This window comes from Xyrauchen texanus, chromosome 12, assembly GCF_025860055.1.
Source record: "Xyrauchen texanus isolate HMW12.3.18 chromosome 12, RBS_HiC_50CHRs, whole genome shotgun sequence".
Classification (NCBI taxonomy): Eukaryota; Metazoa; Chordata; class Actinopteri; order Cypriniformes; family Catostomidae; genus Xyrauchen; species Xyrauchen texanus.
Genome location: NC_068287.1, coordinates 21,129,593 through 21,147,491, shown reverse-complemented (window position 1 = coordinate 21,147,491; position 17,899 = coordinate 21,129,593). Strand labels below are relative to the sequence as shown.

The window sequence follows — 17,899 nt, the reverse complement described above, 5'->3', positions numbered from 1 at the left end:
ATCCTTGGCCCTGCCCACTGATGCATAAGTTTTTAAACTGAGAGAGAGCAAGACAAACAGGCCTTTAAGGCCAAGCAATTCCTGAACACCAAAGGGGACCCATTTGGATTATACTGAGTTATTTTGTATATAAACATGCACTACACAGACATCTTTGACCGCTGTCATGTATCTGGCACTGGTGTTAAGACCCGGAGCGAAGTTACAACAATGAAGAGGAGACAATCATATTTTTAATTGTTGGTGTATGTAAATGTACACTAGATGGATGTCTTTGACTGTTTGATGCAATGTTCATCAACACATTGTGCTTTGGAATATGTATGTGCAGTTTTTTTTTACTTATATCAGTGTGGATTGCCTGTGAAACTGTCATTCGATTCAAGCTTTGCAAAAGAACAGTTATAGAAGGATGGGGCAGTTAAAAACACTTGGACATGATCGATAACTTAAATAAACAGTTTCATTTATGAATATGTCATGACTGTTTGATAGCCAATCATAACAATGGGTGTTTACATTGAAGTTTTAAGGAGGCACTTAGGCCAAAACCTGACAGAGGGCTAGAGACAGAGTGGAAAATTATCATATATTTCTAAATTATAACTGTTTTGGTGAAGAAGAAAAAACTTGACCTACATGATCAGTGGACATCAGGGAAGATAATAAAACTATAAAAAAGAAAATTCCATGACCCCTTTAAATATGTTCATATAACAAAAAATAAATAAGAATCAACATCTACACACAGCAATTCATTGTGAATCAGAAAAATCTAAAGATACTAACAGCTATATTCATCTATGTAATTTTCAGAGACATTGCAATAACATATATCAACTGAATTTTATTTTTTTGCAAATATGCTTTTTCAATGCGTTGTCTGTAAAAACAGTACAACACATGGAAGAGATTGTAAGCATTCTCTCACAACCTCTCCATTAAAAATCAAATATGGTGCTTCTGAGAATAAGGTCCATGGGTGTTTGGACCCCGATGAATGCAGTTTGCAGCTATATTCTAAATATGAAATGTGTCTTTGTTTTTTATTAAAAAATATCATACTTATCTTAGTCCTTCAATAACAATCATGGACACACACAGGCCTACACAATCAAATAAATTTTTTTTTAAAAAAACACAGGCACTGCTTAATATTTCATAATTCGCTATAACTCATTCCCCTGATAAATGCATTTAATATGGTTTAATACTGTAGAATGGAGACAAATACAGAGAGCTTCCACCTACAAGAGAGATTTATATTTCATTATTGTTCATTATTCCTCTGAGCCAGTGCAGATGTCATTACGAAGTAATATAATGATTTTAATATAGCCAAATGCACAAACAGCTAAGATTCTGGTACTGGTGCAGGCTTTCAGCCTGGCTTAATGGCTATGTATACACTATATTTACAGTATATGAAACTCCCCAAAGGAGCAAACAGAGAGGATGAGAATACAGTTTCAAATTTTATGTCTCTACAACTCATAACTACATATGACATAAAAGACAGACATCACCTTGGTGTTGGCATTTACACATTGTAAGATATGCAGGCCTCAAATGCACGCCTTTCAGGAATTCTTACTTTTTATAAATTAATATGTGACTCATGAAATCTTGGGGTGAAGTAATAGCTGCATTTAAATGAAGGATTCTTCAAGATAATTTCGCTATATCTGATAATATAATAATAATTGTATAAAGGTACATCATGAGTTGACTAATAGTTCATTATCATTATTATACAGTGATTATTATATTACGCAGGAAGTAATCTAGTAAGCACAGTATCTATATTTATTAAATAAGAAGACTTTGATCATCTATGATGAGTGCCAGCTGCAGTTTAAATATGCCTGGTGGGACACAAGTCAGTTAACTGAAATATTACGAACTTAAATGAAAGCCAGGAGCTACGCATCTTCAGCTTGGGCGCTTTGCAATGAGAGGAGTTTATCTGTGTAGGCTTTTCAGGTACAAATATAGACACACATTTTATTTAAATAAATCACTTATTATACTAGGCCTGCTGGTATTGGTGTTTGGTGATGTGTGTGCTTACGCATCGTAGTCAGCTGATGGCGCTGTATGATTGATTAATTGACTGCAAAGAAACATTCGTTTTTGAAGAGCCATAGAATATGGTTTGGTTTTGTTTCCTGAATGACAAGAAATGTGATTTTTATTTTGAAGAACCGAGTTGATTTATTTTAAAATACTATAGTGACAAAACAAAGGATTGTATCCGCTGCAACAGGACACCCATTTATTCGACTGAGCAGCGTATTGATTTCAAAACATAACTGGAAATGTAATCTCCTCCCCCAATGCTGTACAATTTTGTACAGCCAATTTTGATTTTACATTGTTTTTATGATGTTGTATGTTTTGCCCCCTATACCAATTTCTGAAAGTTTAAACAGTAGGCCTTGGTGCCAAATTGAATCAAAGGCCTTCTGGAAATCTACAAAGCATGCCAATATTTTGGTTTTGTTTTGGTTGATGTATTTGTCAATCAGGGTATGTAGGGTGAAGATATGGTCTGATGTTCTGAAATTTGGTAAGAATCCAATTTGACTTTTGCTTAAGGCATTGTGTTAGGTAAGGAAGTGTACGAGTCTTGTGTTGATGATACTGCAGAACATCTTCCCCAGATTACTGCTCACAAAGATGCCTCTGTAATTGTTGGGGTCTGATTTGTCTCCACTCTTGAATATGGGCTTTATGAGTCCTCTATTCCAGGTGTCAGGGAAATGACCAACACTCAGAACCAAGTTGAACAGTTTCAGTAAGGCCAATCTTAATTTGTGCTCTGTGTTCTTCACCATTTCATTGAGGATGCCATCTGGTCTATTTGCTTTTTTGAGTTTTAGGGCCTGAATTTTATCAATCAGTTCATTTTCTGTGATGCTCTCTCTCAACGCTCTCTTTATTGGCATGACTGTATACAATACAATATTGCTGTAGGCTATACAAACAGAACTGAGATACACACATAAACTAAGGGTCACTGTGGTGACACACTGGGGTCACATTAGGGTGACACACTGGGGTAAAACACATAAAACATATTCACCCACTGTCTCTCAGGCTGTGACATGTTAAATATTGCAGCAAGTGCTGCTGTGTGTCCCTCTCCAAGTATTATATTAATTTTTTCTTGTTCTGTTGTGGTTATAAAGTTGTCTATGCTGTTTGTAAATTTATTTGTCCATATAAATGTCCCTTGTATCTTTAAATTTTGGGCAGTGAAAAAATCTCTCTCTCTCTCTCTCTCTCTCTCTCTCTCTCTCTCTCTCTCTCTCTCTCTCTCTCTCTCTCTCTCTCTCATGGCATATTATGTGCAAAGTAGTGAGTGCACGGAGGACTCAACCCGTGCACTTCACAAAGACATCCAATGGACGGAGAACACTAACCTACGTGAGAGTAGGAGGCAACTACAGATGTATAGCGACAGTTAGTTCATCAGTTCTTTCCTGAGAACATTTTACTATTCAGTTTAACTCTGCATCTGATGGAAAAGTTGGCATAGAGACAGAGAGAGAGAGAGAGAGAGAAGAGAGAGATACGTTCAGTTAACGCACTGTGACTGCATTCTTAAACCGTTTCATCTAGTTTGGGTAAAAAGTCAGAACCAAAGCTATGATACAGATAAAGTAAGTACAATTTTTAAATTCAATTAAAAAGTGCCGGATTAATGAAACAAATGCGCTGAAGTTATGGCTGCGCTAAGGCGTAAATTTGGAGAAGACTATCAAGTGGTGAACACGAACAGAGGCGCGACTTTCTCCAGCGCGCCGGTGAAGAAGAAACGCCAGCGCTTTGTGGAGAAGAACGGACGCTGCAACGTCCAGCACGGGAATCTCGGCGGAGAGACCAGTCGTTATTTATCGGACCTGTTTACCACGCTGGTGGACTTGAAGTGGCGCTGGAACCTTCTCATTTTTATCCTCACATACACCATCGCCTGGCTTGTTATGGCCTCAATGTGGTGGATCATTGCATATATAAGAGGGGACATAAATCATGACCACGACGCTTCCTACACTCCTTGTGTCGCCAATGTTTACAACTTCCCATCAGCTTTCCTCTTTTTCATTGAAACCGAGGCGACCATTGGTTATGGGTACCGCTATATAACTGAGAAGTGCCCTGAGGGCATTATTCTGTTCCTGTTCCAGTCTCTGCTGGGTTCTATAGTGGACGCGTTCCTCATCGGCTGTATGTTCATTAAGATGTCGCAGCCGAAGAAGCGCGCAGAGACGCTAATGTTCAGTCAGGACGCGGTGATCTCACAGCGCGACGGAAAACTCTGCTTAATGTTCCGCGTGGGCAATCTGAGGAACAGCCATATGGTGTCCGCGCAAATTAGGTGTAAACTCATAAAGGTGAAAACACACACACACACACACACACACACACTCACAGCACTTTTACTGCGCTACTTTGGCATTTATTGGCCTTTGGTTTACCCACAATTATAAAGCCCATTTCAGCCAAACATACAATAAACAACGAAACATTTGTTTTTTGTTTTGGGGTTTGATTCATTTTCACTCATTTTTAATTAGGCTACAACGTAAGTTGTTTAACCGGAGCCACATAGTTCAAACTGTTGCATAAATTAGAGGTCTTGCTGGCATATTTAAATCACCAAGCTGAATGGAAAGCTTTCATTTGAATTTACATTGCATTCTTTGTGAACAGCATTCATAAACAGGTGTTCAGCTCTTTAATTTTGTTTTATTTGATGCCCTTCCCAGTTTAGTGGCATTTCTAAATTATACAGACTTTTACTAGGCTTGAATTGAAGTTAGTCAAAATAAGTTATGTATAATTTGGTTTCTCTTTAGGACAACGGGTCTAAAGGTACACCTAAAAATAACTTGATTTAATCACCTTGAACAAAACTGAAAATTATAAATAAGTATTTTGTCTAAAAATAAATGTGATCATTTCATGGATTCTCATTAGATACATAAATCTGCAACATTTTAAAAATGATTAAATATTAGATAAAATTACCTCAAAATCAGACTTTTAGTTATTGAACACAAATATATCATTGATCAGAAATATTTTGCAGTGTTTAGTGACAAAGAGGTGTTTAGGAAAGTGCTGTGGTAGTTTTTGTTTAGGTGTTTGGGGGAAATTCAAATCAAAAGTAAATTTTACCCCAGGGGACCTTTAGCCCCATTGTACCCTACTGTGTGATGGTCATAGGTTTTATGAGCATTGTTTGATGCATTTTCACTAGTAAAGCACTTCCTGTGGTTCAACATTGCCCTCCTCCAATCATATACCTATGTTATTTTTTCTCATTGACAAACTTTGATAGTGAAGCACCATTTCAATTATACAAAGTTTATTTTATTTATTAAATTATATTTTGGAAGATAGCATATTTGTGTTTGTAATTTCTGTAATTCTGTAATGATGTAGATGTAGTATGCATGCCAGTCTGAAGATGAATATAGAGTCAGTTAAAATGCCTCATTACTAGATCCACTCAGAATTTTTTGGAGAAATTGTTAATTGAAAGTGTTTTCTCATTTTAATCATTATGATACTGAGTTGTGGATCTCTTTCACGGAAAGCCTTTAGAGCATAGTTTTTTGAGCATATACACTCACTGAGCACTTTATTAGGAACACCTGTACACCTATTTATTCATACGGTTATCTAATCAGTTAATCATGTGGCAGCAGTGCAATGCATAAAATCATGCAGATACGGGTCAGAAGCTTCAGTTAATGTTCACTTTTGATGTCAGTGATTTCGACTGTGGCATGATTGTTGGTGCCAGATGGGCTGGTTTGAGCATTTCTGTATCTGATGATCTCCTGGGATTTTCACACACAACAGTCTGTAGAATTTACTCAGAATGGTGCCAAAAACAAAACAAATCCAGTGAGAAGCAGTTCTGTGGACAGAAATGCCTTGTTGATGAGAGAGGTCAACAGAGAATGGCCAGACTGGTTCAAGTGGAGAGAAAGGATATGGTAACTCAGATAACCACTCTGTACAATTGTAGCGAGCAGAATAGCATCTCAGAATGCACAACACGTTGAACATTGAGGTAGATGAGCTACAACAGCAGAAGACCACATCAGGTACTTTATTAGGACCATGCTATTCCTTATAAAGTGCTCATTGAGTGTAAGTGACAATCAAAAGACCTGTGAAATATAATTTAGTGGGAAAGAAATACTAGGCGAACTGGTAAACCTTTCACTACTGATTACTTATTACATGAAATGGCTTGAAATTTATTATTTTAATCTTGACACAGACAGCCATCGTTGCAGTTGAATGAGACTCCAACTGCAAAAGTCTCAGATAAGAGAGCTTTACATACAGATAACTGTGTCTAACATCTGTCACTCTGTAACCAGTGACATTTAAACAAATTTGTGTGGTAAGTGGGAGACGGTTCCATGCCAGTGATATTTCTAAAGCTTAAATGGCAACCGGTTTTAGTGGGTTTGTGCAAAATGCAAAGAGAAAAGACAATTGTTCCAGGTTCTGAGTTCATAAGCCTCACTAAGACTCCTGAGGGAGCTGAGGTCAGAGGCAGAGAGATGCCGGAAAATCTGTATTTGCACACTTGTGAAGCAGGATTTTTGTGGGCTGCAGCCTCAGGCAGTGTCTTTCAGAGTCTTATGAAAATGTATCACAATCATTTACAGATGTTCATGCTGCAGTTGTGAGAAAGTTATTGTGAAGGGTTGAGAAGTCATTCTTTTCTAACAAAAGGTCACCATGATTGTGAAGTCAATGAACTGGAGTTTACCTATACATTAACTATCCTTAGAATCAGAGTGAAATGATATGTTTATGAGAATGGTTTACAAGTCCCTAACCCTAATGCCCTAAGCTGACCATAAACATTACCATTTTCCTATCCCTGAAATCTGATTAGTTGTTATAAAAGTTGTTCCAGGTACACGATATACACACTTTTAAAATATACGTTTTGATGCTAGTATGTGTGAGAGAATGCATGACTGTCTGATGTTCCCTAACTTCCCTGTTGGATGAAAAAGCTAAAAAGTATAGGAAAAGAAAACTCACTCACATAAATACACACATTCACCACTGAGTAGAATGGATGAATAGGACTGTAAGCCAAAGACCACTGATACGGTGAACAATGAGGTCAGTGTAATAGAATTGAACACTTAAATGGACCATATTATTTCCAGTATAATAATTTTTGGGCAATTGATGTCAGTCATTGGAAAAATTATAGAGTTAAAGCAGGTAAATACTCTTCAAAGATGCAAATAAATGACCTTTCAGACCCACTCTAAAATATTTTGCAGGACTCCCAATAATTGTCTAGTGGCAAGAGAATGCAGTGATTGATTAAGTGTCTTTGGTCAAAGATGTCTGACTTAATGAAACAGACTGTCAGTTTAAGATATGTTGAAGTGTTTTTCTCGATTAGGGAATGAGAAGTGGAAGTGGTAGAGAAGAGAAAGCAAGGTAAGCTAGTGATAGGTTTTCAAGATATTAGCAAGGTTAGAAGGCATAAGGGGGCACAAACAAAATAGGCAGAGAGAAAGGGAATTGGAGCTGAAGTAAAAGAGGAAAAAATAAAAAGCCATAAAAAGGGGAATAGCAGCAATAAAGAGAAAGAGAGTGGTGAAATGTGAACAGAAATTGCAATGAAGTAATCTTTCTCACTCAGAATCTTTTCTTCAGGGCTGTTTCAGGCTATGTTTTTATATTAATTTTTTAAATAACCTCAGCCAGAACAGACCACCAAAAATGTATACTGAATATGAATGCAAAAATATCTTCCATAACTCGAAACAAGAGAGATGTTAGTCACATTATGTGGTTTACATTAAAGAGATGGCTGACAAAAAATTAAAAAATTAAATTACCTCATCATTTAGTTATCTTCATGCCATCTCAGAATTGATCACTTTGTTCTTTGGAACACAAACAAAGATATTTTAAAGAATAAGAGGAGTTTTTGTCTATACAATGCAAGTCAATGGGGTTCAAAAATGTCAAGGCCTTAAAAGGAGGCAGCATAAAGCTAATCCATATGACTCAATTTTAATCCAAGCCTTCTGAAGTGAATCACCATTGGTGTGAAACAGATTAAGATTTAAGTCCTTATTCACTATTATGTGACTTTAATTTAAATCTTAAATATTGATCTGTTTCTCACCCACACCTATCATATCTCTTCTGAAGATATAGATTTAACCACTGGAGTCATATTGATTACTTTTATGCTGCCTTTATATGCTTTTTTGACCTTCAGATTTCTGGCCACCATTCACTTGCATTGTATGGAGCTACAGAGCTGAATCATTCATCTAAAAATTTTTGTGTTCTTCTGAAGAAAGAAAGTCATACACATACATGCTGTGTATGGCATTAGGGTGAGTAAATGATGAGAGAACATTCATTATTGGGTGAACTATCCCTTTAAACCACTCATGTTGCATGGGTTATTTTTGTGCATTTTTGGAGCTTGTTGGACCCCATTGACTCACATTGTATTGACAAAACAAATTATACACACTTTAAAATACTTTAATTGTGTTCTGCAGAAAAAAGGAAGTCGTATGCATTTCAGGCAGCATGAGGATGAGTAAATGAGAGAATTAGCATTTTTTAGGGGAACCATCCCTTTAAAAGAGCACATTAACATACAATATGGAAATTATAGTAAACACAAATTATGACAAAATATGATCCAATAAATAATACATATAATTTTTGCAAAGGAAGCCTAGAATGTGTAGCCTGGTGTAGTCATGTATATTTACAAATTCTTACTCTCTGTGCCTTGACTACTAGGTTAAGCAATACATAATTTAAAATCATGTTTATTATGTTTTTATATAATGAATGTAATAGCATATAAAGTACAAAAAAAAAAACTAAGAAAACAGAAATAATTTGGTTTTGTGTGTTAATAGTGTTTGCTAATTGTACACTAGAGACCCTTGTATCAGTTCCTTTTAAATCTGAGGATGTCAGGTAGAGATTTCCCTGACTGTCATAGATATTTGTCTATACAATAACAGCTGGAGACTCCACATTGAGACCACAAGATGCACCTTGTGTGTGGTTTTGTCTTATTGTGAAGGACAGACAGTCACAGCTGTCTTTGCTCTGTGTGTGCTTTGATTACATATGAATGAGCTCTGTCTGTTACTCTCTCTTCCTCTCTCCTGCCAATTTTCTCTTGAAGCCAGCATATAATAATTATTTGCCCACCCACACACACACACGTGCACACACACATGTTGGTCTACCTATCATTATGAGGACTTTCCATAGACATAATGACTTTTATACTGTACAAACTATAGATTCTATCCTCTAAAGCTAACACAACCCCTAAACCTAACCCTCACAGAAAACCTTCTGCATTTTTACATTTTCAATAAAACATTGTTTAGTATGATTTTTAAGCGATTTGAATTATGGGGACACTAGAAATGTCCTCATAAATCACATTTATAGCATAATACCCTTGTAATTACTAATTTGTAACTTACAAAATTGTCCTCGTAAATCACAAAAACACGCACACACGCACACGCGTTGGGTTTCCATGTTTTATGGGGACTTTCCATATAAATAATGTATTTATACTGTACAAACATAATATATTCTATCCCTTAACCCTAACCCTACCCCTAAACCTAACCCGCACAGAAAACTTTCTGCATTTTTACATTTTCAAAAAACATAATTTAGTATGATTTATAAGCTGTTTTCCTCATGGGGAACAAATTGTCCCCACAACGTCAAAAATGTCAGGTTTTACTATCCTTATGGGGACATTTGGTCCGCACAAAGTGATAAATACACACACACACACGCACGCACGCACACACGCACACACACACACTGACTTAGTCATTCTCAGTCACCTTTATTCGGATGACATCAGATACACAATCCTGAGAAATGGAAAATTGTGCATTTAAAGTTATGTCACTGCCATGTCTCTCTGTCAGTCTGGGTTTTGGTCTGACAGGGCCGTGGCGTTCTCGATGTGCGCTTTGAAGTCACCGACAATGCACGTTTTTGACGTGAATTTATAATAACAAAAATTGCCGTCGAATACGTGGGTTTTGAGTCGGTCAAAACGCACGTTATGAACGTGTAAACGGGTAAACCAAACAGGCAGAGCAAACGTGTGTTTGAAGTGTCCAAACAGGCAAAAAGAACGTGATCTTTCCTTTGTGTTCTCAAAATTGCATCTCAAAAGCGTATGCTCACTTTTTAGGGCTTGAGTCTGTCATGTTTTTGTCTGCTATATGGGGTTTAGGACTCTTGTATTATCATTAAACCCAGCAACCAAAACAACATGGAATTATCGAGGACAAATTTGACAGAGGATTATAATTGTTGATTTATTATAATCCAGTATAATTTAGTTCAACAAAAAAACAGACAGAGCCTCACGTATGAAAACATGAAACTTTTCTTTAAAATGGCCGTGGGGGGATGACAGTGGATAAATATATCTTCGATCAAGTCCAAAACTTTGTAAGGAAGTTGTAAGCTTTGTAAGCTCCCCAGTTGGAGCCAATAAAATACACCACATTTATGATCAGCTTGGCTATGAAGCTACAGATGATAGTGGCTATATGCCAAACTTATCTGACCTCTTGGTTTTTTCTCTGAGGTTTAGTGTTGTTGCTGTAGTGCTATGGTTCCTCCCACTCACATTGACATAATTATATTGTTTCTGTCTGCAGGTGTGTTATGCCTCAGAAACAGTTTTGTAACAAGAAAACAAAAACAACTCTTGGTTTCTGGTAAAGTTCACAGTTTTTTTATTTCAGCACCTCGGACAGCAGCCCCCTAATCTATGCGACTAATACTGCGTTCGAGACATCTCGGAAATTTTCCAGTTGTAATTTCTTCCAACTTTCAGCCCCAAAGCCTCCCAGGTTGGCCGTGAAAAACTCGTGATTCTTTGTCAAGTGTACACACAATTGAACCCTCAGCAGTGCCTTTGGTGTTAATTAAACATATTTTGATTAAAGATTAAGTGATTGATTAATTGACATCACTAGTTTCTTCGACCCAAAGAGCAGATCGTGTAGAAGGAGATATGTAAAATACAAAGCTTCATCTATTGTTATCATTCAAACTGAATTTAATTCAATCAGACGCCCAACCAGGCATATAAGAATAATCTGGCTTGCCATAATTCCCAGCCGCGTGCTCTTCTGTCTGTTGTGTTTCATATCTGGAGTTTGGCGTCTGGGTCTTGACTTCCTGTCTAGTTTTTTTTAATTGATGTTCAGAGAGTACAGATAGAGGGTACAGAGAAAAGAGCAGAAAGACTAAAAGAGACAAAAATTGTTATCACAAAAGACAAAATAGAGAAAATATAAGGTGCAAGTTGAGAAAAGAGTGGGAGCGATAGACAGTATGTTTCAGGGACAACACAAACCAAGCCTTCCTATTCAAATTGACAGACAGACACACTCTGTCTGTCTGTCTGTCTGTCTGTCTGTCTGTCTGTCTGTCGGTCTGTCTGTTTGTTTGCCTTTCTGTCTGTCTGTCTGAATGAGGGTTTAGGTTGTGTCAGGTGCACAGGAATAGATTTTAAGAATAGTTTTAGAGCATTAGGTGATCATTTTTAAAACAATTATTGCATTCACATTTTTTCATATTTAATTATGAATGTGTCATGTAAACATATATGCAATAACATAATCAACCCATAAGTCTAGTTTAGAACAGTCTGAGTAAGACAGCTACCAAATGCCTTTATTACTGTAACCAGAATTATGGGTCATGTAAACACCAGATTTGGAATATCCACACTAAAATATTATTAATTTATGGATGTTTCTTTAACTTCAGGCACTTTTAGCACTGTGGATTTCTAGAAAGTAAAGTGAATGTTCATGTATCACAGGAGATTTATGTAAATTCTCTGCAAGTCATGAAAATTACTTCTAAATTGTTCTTAATTGTTATACACACACATACACACATACACACACACACACACACGCACATACATACATACATACATATATATATATATCGCTCAAACTTTTTGGGTAGCCTTCAAACTTTTCACAATAATTTGCTGGAATTGTGGCCCATTTCTCCAGACAACTGGTGTAACTGAGTCAGGTTTGTAGGCCTCCTTGCTTACACATGCTTTTTCAGTGCTCGGATTGAGATCAGGGTTTTGTGATGGCCACTGAAATACCTTGACTTTGTTGTGCTTAAGCCCTTTTGCCACTATTTTGAAGGTATGCTTGGGGTCACTGTCCATTTGGAAGACCTATTTGAGACCAAGCTTTAACTTCCTGGCTGATTTTGCTTCAATATATCCACATAATTTTCCTTCCTCATGATGCCATCTATTTTGTAAAGTGCATCAGTCCCTTCTGCAGCAAAGCACCCCACAACATGATGCTGCCACCCCCATGCTTCATGATTGGGATGGTGGTCTTTGGCTTGCAAGCCTCACCCTTTTTCCTCCAAACATAACAATTGTCATTATGGCCAAAAAGTTACATTTTGTTTCATTAGACCAGAGGACATTTCTCCAGATAGTAAGATCTTTGTCCCCATGTGCAGTTGCAAACTGTAGTCTGGCTTTTTTATGGTGGTTTTGGAGCATTTGCTACTTCCTTGTTGAGCAGCCTTTCAGGTTATGTCTATATAGGACTAGTTTTACTGTGGATATAGATTCTTGTCTACCTGCTTCCTCCAGCATCTTCACAAAGACCTGTGCTGTTGTTCTGGGATTGTGTCTCCTTCCTGAGTGGTATGATGGCTGCGTGGTCCCAAGGTGTTTCTACATGTGTATTGTTTGTACAGATGTGAAGTGGTACCTTCAGGCATTTGGAAATTGCTCCCAAGGATGAACCTGACTTGAATTTGTTTTTCTGAGGTCTTGGCATATTTCTTGTGATTTTCCCATAATATCAAGGAAAGAGGCACTGAGTTTGAAGGTAGGCTTTTAAATACATCCACAGGTACACCTCCTATAATTGGCTAATTGTCTAAAGGCAAGAATTTTTGAAGCTGCTTAAAGGCACAGTTAACTTATTGTATGGAAATTCTAAACTACTTGAACTGTGATATAGTCAATTAAATGTGAAACAATGACTAAAACAAAAAATTGTATGTACATTAAATGCATTTGGAAAGTACCAAAAACTTTATTTTTAATTGCTTTTATTTAGTAAACAAGTGCACAAAGTTGATCTTGCAGTCTTTCTGGTTTATTGAATGTAAAACGATTAGCAAGCTAGCAAGATAAATTAGCAATAACATCTCATCGACTGTAACTGCCATGATGTCCTGAGTGGTCTCTCCACTAACAGCAGGAAGATGTCCTAGCACACCATCTATGAAAGTTTACAGAATCAAGGAAAGTCATTTTTTTGGGCACCGCTTTGTCAATGTGCATTTTAACGGATTTATACTGTACCCGCATATTACTATATATTTTTCCCCGATACATATCCTGACAAATTCAGCAAAACTCCACCTTTGACATTGTACCTGCCTCAGTCCCCAGTTGGCCTTGTTTGGCACAAGTGTAATCGTCAGGCCAAAGGCAGTGACAGTGGGAATGCATCTGGCCCTGGCACACACTAGCACGCACTCGTTTGGCCCGATAGTGGAAACGCGGCTAATGTTTATTAATATACAGAAGCTTTCCCACAGCTAAGGTATATACTGTAAATCATCATAGGACCTTGCTCATCATTCAGTTTGTGGCAGCACAATGGTCAAGCGATTCTCTGTGCATGAAGCTCTTGATCACATCCTTGATCATGACACTAGACCACTTGCCTGGTTCATTTCAAAATAAAAGTATTGTTTTTTGTGATCTTTCCCATTCATTTTCAATGGCCAGTCATTTTTGACCAGGAATAAAATTGCTTCATTACAAACTTCCCTGTTAAACATTAAAGCACACTAGTGTGACATATAGTACAGCATGTTTTCATATTTCGTTTAATATTGCAAAAAGTATCCACAATTAATGCTTTTTTTCAGGCAAAAATCTGGTCAAGGAATTCTATGATCAAAAGTTCCAAAAAGAAATACAAAACCAGTCCTTATTAAAAGTTGAAAAAAATATCTAATACAATATTTGATGATAATATAGCATAATGAGAGACTTAATAGGTTGGTCATTTTTTACAGGGAAGACCACAAGTGTGACTTAGTGGAATTATTTACTAAATAATAAAATCAAGCAAAGAGGCACTGAGTTTGAAGGTAGGCCTTAAAATAAATCCACAGGTACACCTCTAATCATAAGCTAATTGGCTAATTGTCTTAAGGCTTGAAATAATTTTCTGGAATAAAAAAAATTAAATAAAGCACACTAGTGTGATATATGGTACAATATGTTTTCATTTTGTGTTTACTATTGCTAAAATGATCTACAAATAATGCATTTTTTCACTAAAAAATTAGGTGAATAAGTTCTGGTCAAAGAAGCCTACGATCAATAAGTTCCAAACAAAAATATAAAAACCTGTCCTAATTGAATGAAATTGAGTTGACAAAACTATCTAATCCCATTTTTGGTGATAATATAGCATAATGAGACATTTAGAATCCATTTTTAATAGGCCGGTAATCTTTGACCGTGAAGACCACAAGTGTGACTTTGTACAATTATTTAATTAATAAAAGCATTTAAAAACAAACTTCATGGTTAAACATTAAAGCATATTGTGATAAATAGTATAGCTGGTCATTTTTGACCGTAAAGACTAAATTAGGTAAACAATGTAAAGACAGCACAAGGGTTAAGGATGTTTGAGAAGTGGCATCATGTTGGTTTAAGTGCACCACCAGAATTAATGAGCCTGAGACGCCACTGGACGTGTTACTCTCTTCAGTGAGTGTGTATTTGTTTGGAGCACAGTATGTTTAACAGAGTGAAGTGTGAATTGAATATAACAAATGTATTCTGTTCTATTCTATTCTATTTGAAAGAGGGAGTAGAGAAATCTTGCCTAGAATAGAATAAAAACAGATATATTCTATTATATTCTGGAAAAGAAAAGTAGAGATAGTGTATTTTTCCTATAATTGAATATAACAGATGTGTTCTGTTCTATTCTATTCTAGTTTGAAAGATAAATTAGAGAAATCTAGCCTAGAATAGAATAAAAACTGATCTATTCTATTCTATTCTATTCTATTCTATTCTATTCGGAAAAGTATAGTTATATTTCCTATAACATAATATATTAGACGTGTTCTGTTCTATTCTATTCTATTTTGAAAGAGAAATTAGATAAATTTAGCCTAGAATAGAACAGATTTATTCTATTCTATTGTTTTTTCACTTGTCATACCAGTCTTTAACCATACATTTCTGCCTTAAGAGTTCAATTTTGGTTGCATTTGCACCTTATTAACAGGGTGAAAGAAGTGTGAAAAACAGAGTCACGTCTATTTGCCTTTAACTATCTGTCCCTTGCCACAGCTCTGCTGTCAAAGCCACTGTGAGTCAGGGGAAAGCAAAGCAGTGAAATCCTAGCTTTAATTTACCCATGCACATGAGTGATTCAAACGGGTGGCTGCTGGTATACCTGCTGCAGTGGAAAGAGGTTTCGATTCACCTCCTCCTGTTTTCTCTTTTCTTTAAGACTCCTGTGCCCTCTTGTTCTCTGCTTTCCATCTCTCCTTCTTTCCTGTGGGATATGAGGAAGAATGGCAGCTCTTTAGTTTACAGAGCACACACACACACACACACACACACACACACACACACACACACACACGCACACACACGCGTGTTGGTACTTCTATCATTATGTGGGCTCTCCAAAGACAATGATTTTTATACTTATATTCTATCACCTATCCCTACCCCTAAACCTAACCCTCACAGGAACGTTTTGGCATTTTTACATTTTCAGAAAAACATCGTTTAGTATGTTTTTAAAGCCATTTGAATTACAGAGACACTAGGTGTGTCCTCATAAACCACATTTATAGCATAATACCCTCGTAATTACTAGTGTGTAACCGAAAAAAATGTCCTTGCAAACCACAAAAACCAACTAACAAACACACGCCAAAGAACGTTCAGGCATTGTTTGGGTGTAAAGAGACTCTCAAACGGCTATTTGAATAATAGGTTTTTCAGTTAAATCGTGGAGGTGCTTTTAAAGATTGCTTTATCTTTGTCTCGCAATCTACTTTAAAAGCTAGTGGACACTGAATTTTTAAGATGGTCTGATGGCCTTTTGCTTAACATAACATCAATCAGCATTAATATTGGCATTTTAAAGGGCTCCTCAGACTCATGCAAGCATCCCATCACTTAAATCTTACTGAAATTAAGTAACTTCATCCGCTTAAGATGATTAAAATAATCAGTGCAGCATACTGTTATTTTGTATGAATGTCTGTGTTTGGCTGTGTTTTTCTGCAATGCTTGTCTCCTTCTTCAACTCCCATTTCTGTCTTTTCAAGCTTAGGACAAAGAGAAAAGAGTAAAAGAAAATCACCATTGCCTCGAGTGAATTAGTAGAAGAAAGCACCAGAATATTTGTGCTCCAACACAGACTGCTGGAAAACAGTGTAACCCCATTCATGCCACAATACCTCAAACCTTCCAAGGAACCCCACAGCATGAGCAAGGTGGTTTTTGTACTGTGGATTGTGAATTTTAGTTACAAGCTCATGAGTCATCTTTGAGCTGGATTTTGTTTATTTATTTATTTTCTTATTGTATAAATCCTTGGGGAACCAAACATCAGAGGAACAGTCAAAAGAATGTTTGACATGTATGGAAAAGGGAGGTGTAGTGGTTGACTGTTTCTACGGTTCCATCAACATTACAACAGTTCACATAAAGTGCGTGTGTTTTTCTCTGTTATAATGGCAACCCATCACTACATCTCAACCCCAGCACCTGTGTTCAAAATATATTGTGAGGTGAACTCAAGGCTTATCCACCTTTAAACAACCAAAAACAAAATAGGCTATATGTTTAATAGGAATAGTTATCCAAAAATGAAAAATCTGTCATCATGGACTCACCATCATGTCTTTCAAAACCCTTTCTTTCTTTCTTTCTTTCTTTCTTTCTTTCTTTTTTTATTTTGGGGAACACAAAATAAGTTATTTATCTAGAAACAGAATGTCTAGAATGCTGCTATTTTTCATAGAATTAAATGAAATGTTTACCAAGAATTTCAAAGCAAGATTTTAAGTGAATTATGAATGGTGCTTTTTTATCCTTTTTGGAACTTGACAGCCCCTGGTCCCCATCCAATTTTCATTTGTTTGGACATGTTTATAAACTTCTACTTTGGTGTTCCACGGAAGAAAACAAAAAAGTCATACAGGTTTGGAAAGATATGAGGGTAAGTAAATGATGGCAGAATGTTTTAGGGTGAACTCCTGTATATCCTGTATATGTGTACACCCTTCGATGTTTGAGCCTTTTTGAGGATTTTGAACGGATTATTTGAAATTCCAAACACATGTTTGTACCTTCGATAATTAAATGAAATGATTATTGCATGCAAAAAAAGTATGTCAGTGGCATAAATCTTTATTCGCATGTCTAAATTGTCAGTCCAATCGAGTCTGGAGTTTATGTTTGCAAACTACATCTGATCTCTGTGGTCTGAAAGAGTCAATATGGTTTTTTCATAGTCTAATCTATCGTATATTATTTTTATGTTTTTGTTTAATCAGTCGCTGTTCATTTCCTTTGGTGCTGAAATTAATTTTACAGGTTTGCGGTGTCTTTACACTGTCTTTTCTTCACATTGAAATAAAGAAGCAGCTTCTTATCTTATTTCTGTGTGAATCCTCTCCTTTCCTGTCATTATAACAACTTTAAGTAATGAAAGGTGTTTTTTCTCATGTCCCTGTACAA

At 36.4% G+C, this 17,899-nt stretch overlaps 1 protein-coding gene across 1 annotated transcript in view; it reads left to right on the top strand.

Annotated features, from left to right (window-relative positions):
- Positions 1-3,418: 3,418 nt before the first annotated feature.
- The window catches only part of LOC127652667 (G protein-activated inward rectifier potassium channel 1-like), a 42,054-nt gene continuing 27,573 nt past the window's right edge, over positions 3,419-17,899 (top strand). The window contains exon 1 of the mRNA XM_052138955.1: positions 3,419-4,397. Coding sequence (XP_051994915.1) covers positions 3,729-4,397 — 669 coding nt within the window. The 5' untranslated portion in view covers positions 3,419-3,728. The remainder of the gene's footprint in view (positions 4,398-17,899) is intronic.